The 10,544-nt window shown below is 39.9% G+C and overlaps 1 protein-coding gene across 4 annotated transcripts in view; it reads left to right on the plus strand.

The window, feature by feature from the left end:
• Positions 1 to 1,238: 1,238 nt before the first annotated feature.
• Positions 1,239 to 10,544, plus strand: part of pla2g6 (phospholipase A2, group VI (cytosolic, calcium-independent)) — a 16,812-nt gene continuing 7,506 nt past the window's right edge. For 2 of the 4 annotated variants that reach the window (XM_046047854.1, XM_046047856.1), the window contains exons 1-9: positions 1,239 to 1,320; positions 2,014 to 2,234; positions 3,416 to 3,625; positions 5,708 to 5,888; positions 6,158 to 6,345; positions 7,923 to 8,019; positions 8,411 to 8,593; positions 9,149 to 9,257; positions 9,751 to 9,768. In XM_046047854.1, the coding sequence (XP_045903810.1) occupies positions 2,020 to 2,234; positions 3,416 to 3,625; positions 5,708 to 5,888; positions 6,158 to 6,345; positions 7,923 to 8,019; positions 8,411 to 8,593; positions 9,149 to 9,257; positions 9,751 to 9,768 (1,201 nt within the window). In that variant the 5' untranslated portion in view covers positions 1,239 to 1,320; positions 2,014 to 2,019. The remainder of the gene's footprint in view (positions 1,321 to 2,013; positions 2,235 to 3,415; positions 3,626 to 5,707; positions 5,889 to 6,157; positions 6,346 to 7,922; positions 8,020 to 8,410; positions 8,594 to 9,148; positions 9,258 to 9,750; positions 9,769 to 10,544) is intronic. The other 2 variants (XM_046047855.1, XM_046047857.1) reach the window with 1 other exon arrangement.

The following is a 10,544-nucleotide window of genomic DNA, read 5'->3' on the forward strand; positions in this document are numbered from 1 at the left end:
AATGTACAATCCTGAGTCAAATTCCTCGTATGTGTACACATACCTGGCAATAAAGCTGATTCTGATTCTGAAAGACAGTGAACTTCCCCAAAACTGTGTCTCTGAACTCTCTTTAACCAAATCACACGCATTTCGGCTATTCCAATTTCCTTTTGATAACTACCTTGTAATACCTAATATCAATATTATTTATAATATAAATACTAATATTTTTCACTTACATTCTCTGAGCCTCCTCTGGACTTTGGAGCCCCCCACTTTGAAAACCTCTGCTGTAGCATATATATGTTCCAACAAACATTTATATAGCATAGATAGCAGCTTTATGATCCATGTCAAAACAAGCTGTGAATTATGGCAAAAACTCAGAATAGATAGTGACATTAACAGACCGCTCAATGATAAAGTTAAAATAACCTAAATCATTGCATGAATGCACCAGCCATAAAAATGCAAGAATATTATTACATCACACAGTGCTTTGAAAGGGCCCACTCTGCATCACAAGTACTTTGATATTTGCAGATAACACTTGTGCATTAAAAGCAAAGAAACAAAGTAAAGTAAAAGTTAAATTTTGAATCAAGAATCTTTACTTTGTGGTAGGCTATTGCTGCTTTCACATAAGGAAGTGAATCTAAACTGAATTTGTATTACTGTCAAGTTTGTTATTGGTGTTTTACAATGGCTTAAGAACCAACAACTGGTTCATAACTAAAAACTCTAATGCTTATAATCGAAAAACAAATGTACATGTATTTTGAATAATTTATAATGTATAAGAGCTGTTTACTGTTTTAAAGTCCCATATATTATTAAGTAGGTTGAAAATTGCCCTATGATGTGGTTTCTCTTAGTATGTGCCTATTAGGCCTATAGTCTTGTCCCAGTAAAAGATACCGGTATCATTGAAATATGTATTATATATATTCATTATATTTATGTTTATTCATATGTATTTATTTCATATGATCAGGAACAGTCAACTCTTCTTAACTTGCTCAATTGACGATGTTTGATGATGTTTGAAGGTTTATATATACACCTTTATATAACATTTTGACTAACCATTGTAGCTTCTTTAAAGTATGGTGCTCACTGGACAGTCAAAGGACTTGTCTTTGGTGGTGGGACTTTCCAGTGTGAAGAAAACCCGAGCATCGTGGATGTGTCCTGACCCACCCCTTTTTACCTAGCAGTCTCCTAATTCTTGAGCTCTGATTGGATCAACTCACGCCAGTCAAGACTCAGCATGTTCGGTTGCAGTCTCGCGGTTGTTGATGTAGCTGTCAGAAGTCAGCAGAGGCAGAGAGCTAGCAGGTAAGCACCGACAGACATGCTGCGTTTGTACCAGTTAATGCGATTAGCTAACTTACGCTATATAGGCAGCTAACAGCAGCATAGATGCTCAGAATATTTGGGATCTTTATATTAAAAACATAAAATAAATGGATTTTCGCTGACAGCGTCGGTATCATGTCAAATTGATTCTGACTAATTTGGAACTCGTGAGCAGCATGAATGGAGCCACTTGTTCAACATTTAAATGAGGACTAGCCTCATTTTTCATACTCACCACAAGGTCTTGGAGTGTAATAGAAAGTGGAGAGTTGAGAGATAGCCCACGTTGTTAACTAATGTGGAAGCCCAGCTGGTTAAAAGGGGAGTATAATTAGCTAAACCTAACAGGAAGTTGTTTTTGATTGTGTATAGTTCGTTACTTAACTGATCTAACCACAAATTAGAGACTCAGCAACCATAATATGTAATATCTGGGATATTACACCTGTTGCAATTCTTGAGCGGTTACATGCTGTCCTAGGGGCTAAAATAAATCATTCATTATTGTTGAAAACAATCCTACAGGCTGCCAAACAGAGCTGCCAAAAAAGGCAGAGCCACAGTAAACATTTCTGCATGTGCTGCCAAACCTCTTGTCTTATATCAGTTAGAGATGTGTTTACAGAATGTGCTGTAGATTGTCTGAATCTTCTCTACTCTCTTTGTCTCAAGGTAACAATGCAGTTCCTGGGACGGCTGTTGGACACAGTGTCCTCTGTGTCAACCCTCTTCACCAACCCCTACCGGGTCAGGGATGTGCCGCTCTCCGACTACGGTGGAGGAGGCAAAGTCATGCTGAAAGAGGAGGGACGCATAGTCCTGTACAAAAACAGCCAGTGCCAGTCATGGGACTGTCTTCTCATGTGTCCTGAGATATCTACTATGACGCTGAGGTCAGTATTGATCACATCAAAGGCGGGGAGAGGGGAGTGATATGTGTCATTTGTAGCATATTACAGCCACTGAACTAGGTTTAAATATGCTAATGTCAGCTGAAATGACCACATAAGATATGATGCAGGTTTTTGGTTTATGATTCCGTGACTCCCTGCAGATTTCAGCACTACTGTCAGCCTATAACATCTTAAGTATTTATTTTAGATCACTGTTGACCTACAACCCAATGAAGCAGCTTAACAAAATCAGAGCCCTTTATCTTAAATCAATCACTGCCGGGTCATTCAGCCATAGTTCTGAAAAGCAGTGTTAAACAATGAAGAAAGTTTTATGGTTTGTCAGAACATGTTTAATGCGTCATAGGGTGTGCGCTTGATGTAAATTTGGAGCTTTCCTCTGTAAACTTAACATCAGAGGTCCAGAAGCAAAAGCTTTTTAAGAACTTAATAGCATTTTAAAATAACATCGAATATTGACCACTGTTGGTTTGCAGGGAAATGTCAAAGCTACTTTTAAAACTTCTTGGAAGTGCCTCAATATCACAGATTCTGCAAACTGTTTTTATTGTTGATTCTTTCAGCCCCTTGACGCTTGAATTTATTTACAATTATATATGAATATGAATTTATAATTTTTGTTTTCTTTTGCTTTCAAGCTGATGCCTAATTAAGTGGAGATTGTTCATTTGTCTATGGAACATAGAAAAGAGTTAAATTCAGGTATGATGATAAACAATAAACAGGTGCTTGCAAAAGGTTCCTAGGTATGTATCGAAAATGCACAAACTGGCATTGGGGGAATACATGTTCTATCTGGGCTGCAGTCTGAATGGCTGCGGTGTGATGCGAATTCGCGACAATCCACAGCCGTTAAGGGGTTAAAGGTTACGGAAATAATTAGCAGTGGGAAACAAGAGAGAAAACTGGTTTTTATACAAGAAGTAAAAAGTAAATAGAAATTCAACGAACAATGGTGCTTGTTGAAGCCAAGGGCCACAACAAATACAAACAGACTACTGAAAAAGTTCTGTAGTTGCTAAAGGTGTTCTTATTCATCTTATCTTTCATTTGAACCAGTATTACCACATTCCCGTTTTGAAATGTTTGGCTCTGGTTCAGATTTTCCTTCATGGTTCTTGCAAATTGTGGGTGTGTAATCCTTCCATTCTGTGAACCAGGCTGTTTCAGGTGGCGTCAGAGGAAGACGCCATGAACTGGTTCCCCCAATATGCCCTCAAGCTCCGCCCCTTCTATGAGACACTTCCTCTGAAGGCTGAGACCACCCAGCCAATCGTGGACTGCATCCGCAGCCACCCGGACTGGAGCTCTGCCCACATTGCTGTTGAGACAGGCCTGAGAGAGTGTCTCAAACATAACTACGTTCAGAGGTAAGTGCAGATTTTGATTTGGTTGACTGTTGCTGCTGGAGAAAAGTACTTCTGCTTATGACAGTCCAATGATGAGTCCAAAATTAATTATTAACATTTCTGTGCCATCAGTCCAAAAGATATTCATTTAACAAGAATATAAACTAGAGAAAAGCATCGAGTCTTATCATTTGAGAAGCTTTGACCGGCAAATGTTTGACATTTTTGCCTGATAAATGATGAAAATGTTGTTATTGATTCATTTCTGGCTCAGGCAGTTTACCTGGAGATAAATTCTTCTAGATAAAGCTGAATGAAGAGAGGATTATAATGTGTGAGGTTATTCTAGTGAGGCAATAATTGTGCGTCAGTATGAGACTGCCAGCTAAATACATACAATGCACAATGTAACAAATACTATACTAACTATTTATAATTAGTTAATAACAGCTTGTCAGGATTGGCGGAGTGAAGGCGGAGGTGTGGACCCAAATGCAGACGTAGGCGAGGAGGATGCAGTTTAAACAAAGATTTATTTACAAAAAGACAAACAGGCTAACGCTGGGAGCTCAGCGGCTAAAGTTCAAACAGAAAGTGGCTCCAAAGCAAAAACATAAATCCAAAGAAATCCAAAAACAAGAACAAAAGGGAGTCCAAGGCACAAATCCACAGAACTCAGGGAATAATCCAGAATACCAGGAAACAAGGTACAAGGCAGGACACTCAACTTCGACGCAGACACTACAAGGACGTGACAAAGACTGAGGAAAACTGGGGACAATATGTACACAGGTAAACGAGCAGGGAGGGAAGCACAGCTGAGATACATCAGGTAATCAGACAGAGCTAGACAAGGACACCAGGTACAGAAGATTACCAAAATAAACAGGAAGTAAAGTTCACAGGAACACACAAGGACAGATCTACCAAAGTAAAACACAAAAACATGGAAAGACAGCAAAATCAGGACACAGACAGAGACAGGACCAAACAGGAGACAAGACTACCCTAAAACATGGAGATAAAAGACTAAGGACTAAGACAGACCATAATGAGAAAATACAGAAGTACACCGATAAGGAAAACACTAAACATGAACTAAAGCACAGGACCAAGAACTAAGATGAGAGATAAGACAGTTACAAAGAAAACTTAAAGCGAATGAACCAAAATAATAAACTAGACTACAAAACTCCAAACCATGACAATATCAAGTAACCACAGGAAAAACAACAGCACAAAACCAAATCCTAACACAGCTGGGCTTTACAGACACTTCCTGGTTTTACAGATTTAAGCTTGCTAACTGCAAATAACTTCACAATACTCAATATCAATTTGCCACGCAGCAGTTGGTTTCCATCCATTTCAATGCAGTATGATAATCAATTTGCATTTACTCAAAAGCTACTTTAGATAGTCAGTATATCACAATGGAAACGTTTAGTTGCTCTAAAGTCAACGATTACATATGACCCTCCACCAAATGTACGTGGTAGTGCCTTATATAGTGTCATCTGTGATTGTAATGTTATGTTAAATGTATGTATCTGTGTTTCTTGTCTTTTCTTTGATGTTCTGTGATGCAAGAAAAATGTCAGATTTGATCCGACAATAAGGTATCATCATCATATCATCGTCATCATCATTATGTGGGAGTCCGCATTGTTGGTGGAAAATTTTATTTCAAAGACACAATAAGAAAACATGAATATCATTAAAAAAACATTTAAAATGAAATTTGATCTTATCTTCACTGAAAAGTTTGCAGTTTGCGGCCAAGTGTCTAGGATGTTACTTTAATGCAAAATGATCAAAAATTCAAAACTGTGCGCGCTTGGACTGCATTGCCACACGATGATAAAATAAATTGAAATGTATTATTTTTTATAATTAATTTTATTTGCCAATTAAGTGGAGTGAAGTGTTCGCTCGTGGTTTACCTACGCATGTCAAGCAACTCTAAGCATTCTGCAAGCTCATTTTCATACTGTAGTGATATGATTGGAAAACAATTGCTGTCTGGAAGGCGGGAAATCAGTCAAAACCAGCTGTAAAGAAAATATTAATTTACTGGCTAATCCGTCAACTTTCTGTCACCAGTCAGATCAATGCTCGGGATGCATCAGGTCAGACGCCGCTGCACCTGGCATGTGAGCGTGGCGACTCGCAGTGTGTGAAGGAGCTGTTGGATGAAAGCCAGGCGCGCACAGACATCAAAGACCGCAATGGAGAGACGCCCATGCACTGTGCTGCCAAGCAGGATTCTCCTGCCATCATCCAGGTGAGACTAAGCAGGAGTGAAATCACAGTTACATTTCCATCTGATCAAATTCTGACTTTGATTTTGATCACTTATGGAATGATCTTATCACATTGTTTCAGTGTTCCTAAAATTCAACTGATTGACCCAAACAGGGTGCTACTCTTTCAGTTAAAATATTAAATGTTATTAAGCAGTCACGTCCTCCAAACTGCGCAATAACAGGATTTTCTCTCCTTCCCTTTCCCCCAACCCACTGTCGTCCATCACGCCATCCTTTCCTCATTCAGGTCCTGTGCTCGCGGTTGTGCTCGGGGGTGAATGAGCTGAACAACAACGGGGAGACACCGCTCCACGTGTCCTGCCGTCTGGGACGCATGGAGTCCGTCAAAGCTCTGTTGGGGGGCGGAGCCAAGTGTGGTGTCATTGGTGGCGCTGGCTACCCCATCCACAGTGCCATGAAATACAGTGAGAAGGGGTGAGTGGGGTTAAGATAAGGATGTGGACTGGTAACAGAGTAGTTCTCTCTTTTCTGCTGTGTGTGTTCTAACTGTTGGTAGATTGTAATCAGTCCAGGATGTCTCTTAAGCTGCGTGTCGACCAAAGGAACTATACCCCAGAACTAGGAACCTTTGGAGGAACTCACTGCGTTCCCACCAGAGGGACCAGGGTCGAAATGTAGTTCTGGGGTCTTCATTTTACCCCCTAAAAAGACCCTGCTCGGGGGGTAGTTCTTTCCGAAAGTCCCGGGTACTATGGGGGGGCGGGGCTTGCCTTGCAGTGAATTTCTGAATGGGCAAGTAGTACTGGCTTTAACTGGAGAATGTCGGCTGTTTTTCTACGACTGCTCCTCTCTTTTCCACTGTTGTTTGCAAACCAGTAAATCACAATCAACAGTCAAGCCACACAAGTCTCGCCGATGTCCGCCTGAGATCGTATGTTTGCATCCTGGGTCCTAAGTTGTTGTTTTAAGTTTTCATCAGTCAGCAGGTTGCAGCTGATCTGCGGCTCTTGTCGCTGGAAATGTTTTAATAACCTTCCAAACTGTCCCGATTTTATTTTTGTGTTGCTTTCTCTGTACTGCTATATTGTTATTTTAAGAACTTGATGGTTTTATCCAGTTTGTTATCCACACAAGTCTCGCCGATGTCCGCCTGAGATCGTATGTCGGCATTAAATTTATAGCTGGAAAACAGCGACCGCTGCAGCAGTGTGTTTACAGCTGATGGAGTTACGCTAAATGCTGGGTCCGAAGTTGTTGTTTTAAGTTTTTATCAGCCAGGAAGTTTCTAAATGGAGCCGAAGTGGGTCTCCTCTCCAAAACGTGCGGAACAGCTGATTACAGCAGGTAATTAAAGTTAAACATCCCGTTCCTCCGACGCAGGCGGACACAGACGTGAGTGCAGCTGATCTGCAGCTTTTGTCTGCTGGAAATGTTGTAAATACCTTCCCAACTGTCGCGATTTTATTTTTGTGCTGGAATTATTTTAATCCAGGTTTTATCCAGTTTGTTATTAAATGTGTAACGTACTTTATCACGTGTCTCCTCATTATAGGCCTACTCCCACACAAAAAAGCAGCTTAAGCCTATAGTTTAATCTGATGTTAATTTATAAATGTTGCTCATGGATCGTGGTTACAAATAATGATGCCTGTGCATCGCTTTGTATGGCGTACAGGCCTACAGCCTACGTCAGCTGGTTAATTTGCCTTATCTTCGCAGGTCTTTAGACCACAGTGGAAACACTCACAACAGTGGGCTGAAGGAACCTTTTAGTTCCTTGAAAAGAGATCTGGGGATATAAAAGTGCCGGGTACATTTCGTCGAAAAGCGCCTATAGTGTACAGGTGTCCAAATTAATGTTTCTTGACCCTTCTTGAGTATCTGTGTATGATGAGGTTGTTAAGTGGTATTGTTAATAGGTTACTAAAATTGTCAGCATACAAAATACAATGGCGTTGATTCTATGCAGTTTGTTTAATAGATAGTGAATAATATTCTTCAGTTAATATTTAGTAAATTATAAATAGTGTTTTTTTGTGTTTGACTGTCAGCTGTGTGGAGGAGATCCTCAAAGCAGATCCAGACCAGCTCCATGCTGAGGACTCTTTGTACGGAGGGACGCCTCTCCACTGGACCAAAACTGCTGAGGTGAGAAATATTACATTGTGTGTTTTGTGAGTTAGAAATTCACAATGAGCTGTTTGAATTACTGTACATGTTTTCATCCTAATAGTATACATCCAGTTAAATGAATGTGTTGAAGCTTTGATGCTACAATGGATTTATGACCTTTGTTGACCTTTGTGGACAACCAGCTCAAGCAGTTCAACGCTTACAAAACTTAAATCCTGCACAAACTTGTGGCACAGCTCCCTCCAGGGATAGTGGCCTGTAATTGGGTTGTTCTGGTTGCTCTGGGATACCAAACCAAGACATTCGTGTTAGGAGTTATAAATATGTCAAGGGGACTAATTTAACTTTTCAGGGAAAAAAATCAAGCAGATCTTTACATATTTAAATCTTCCTTTCTTTTTGCTAGATGTGTCGTATGCTGCTGGAACAGGGCTGTGCAGTGAACTACCTTAGTAAGACCGGAGAAAGCGCCCTCCATATTCTGACCAAGAAGGGCCGCTTTGAGGCGGCCATGGTGCTGCTCACCCATGGAGCGAATGCCAACCTGAAGGGCCAGGATGGAAACACAGCCCTGCATCTAGCTATGAAGGTGTGTGAAGATATCATCTCTGGCTTGTTCTAATTTTACAGATCAAAGCAATACTCTCTTAATCATAATCAAAATGTTTATGAAAGGGAAGAGATGTGTGAAGAAAGGAGTTTGCAAAGCGGTTGCAACACAGCATTATCAAGAGGGGAGCAAAACTAAAAGTTTATAGAAGTTTTAAAATCCCAGCTAATTTGGAAATCAGGTTGCATCACACGTACAGTATAAGAATAAACGCCACAGATCTGCTTCTGTGTAATTCTCACACTACAAGATGACATCTCTCTTTCTTCCGTGGTGACTTCTAGCTGACATTTCTTGAATAGCAAATGCGTTTGATCAAAGGTGCAAAACCCTGGAAACACTGGAAAACTCTTCTCTGTAACTACATCAAAATTGAAATAGATGCACCAAAAAGCTAAATCACAACACTTTGTTAAATATTTTGAATGTCACCAAGACATTGTTGTGTTTTTACTTGATTGTCAATTTGCTGTAGAAATTGGTCTGTTTTAAATATATATGACTGCGGCATTTTTATGCCTCTCTGTTCACTAGATGGACCACATAGACTTGATCAAAGCTCTGATTGTGTTCGGGGCTGATGTGGAGATCCACAACGACCTGGGAGAAACACCTGGACTCATCGCTGCTCGAACCAGCAAAGGTATGGGTGGAAAAGAGAGCTTTGAACTGTGAGGAGATGAGGTGAGAGGGGACAAGGAGGTATAGGGAGGATGAATTAAAAGAAGAGTGAAAGAGAGGAGCCAATTAAGGATTAGTGATGAGTTTAATATGCTTAACCTAACAGGCCAGTTTGAACTTTAATATAACATTTTAACACGTAGTCTCATTTAAATGCATGTGTTCTGCTGTGGACGCTTAGACTACTGCATGATAATGCTATGGTATGAAATAATTTAGTTTCACAGCTCTTGCAAGTAATACGTTGTTTTGCGACTGTTTAGAAGCAGCATGGTTAGAAAGCTTTTGCTATCTTTTGAATGTTGCAATAAGCAAGATTTTACCTCCATATATTTTAAGATAAAAAAGAAGAAAGCATCTAAAGAGGTAGGAAAATAAACTCACTACCTGGTCAGTGAATTGTTGTTATTCAAATCTCTTTCACCAACTATTCCCATTATTCACCTTCTCGACAGGAGAGGGCAGCGCTACAAGTGAGTGGCATTTCAAACTATTTCAGTTACCAAAGCTAAAAATCATGCTTCTTAACTTTGTCAGTATGGTATTTGCATTGCGTCCTTCATTTCATAAATTACCAGTTGAATCAATCAATCTCCATGTCCATGATTGAAAATTGCAGTCACATGTAGGATTTATAGCTTTTATTTGCATGAAGGTGCCGAGGTGTCTCTATTTTTCTGGTCACTCAGTGTAATATGCATAAAGAAACATATAATGTGTTGGCCTACCCATTGTGGTTAGTGAAATTCCGAAGCAGTTGAGTTGCTGACACAGTAACTCTCTGTAGTCTGTAGTGCTCTGACAGATTCACTTTCAGTGCATTTTGGCCTGAGACTGTGCCAGAGATAATTTATATTTTTGCAGCGGATAGAAATCACTCACTATTTATTGCAAAAGTTTTGGAAATTTCACTTTGATTTTTTTAAACTTTGTTACTTATGAATTTGTGTTTCTATTCAGAAACAAGATCATTGCCTGCACATATGTGTTGTTTGCACGAGATGATTGTGTATGTAACCGCTCACTTGATGCTCTGAAGCAGAAATGGTGGTAATGGAGCAGTTTGCTGTCAGTTATTGATTTTGAAAATGCATGCTAAATGCTTGCTCTCAGTTCAATTCAATACAAATGGGCTTCATTGGCATGTGAAACGGATGTTTACATTGCCAAGTCAAGTGTGAAATAAAAACAGTAACAACAACAAATTTACATAAACAAACCCCCCCCCCCCCCCCCCCCCCCCCCCCCC

The sequence above is a fragment of the Micropterus dolomieu genome, linkage group LG04 (genome assembly GCF_021292245.1).
Source record: "Micropterus dolomieu isolate WLL.071019.BEF.003 ecotype Adirondacks linkage group LG04, ASM2129224v1, whole genome shotgun sequence".
NCBI classification, from domain to species: Eukaryota; Metazoa; Chordata; class Actinopteri; order Centrarchiformes; family Centrarchidae; genus Micropterus; species Micropterus dolomieu.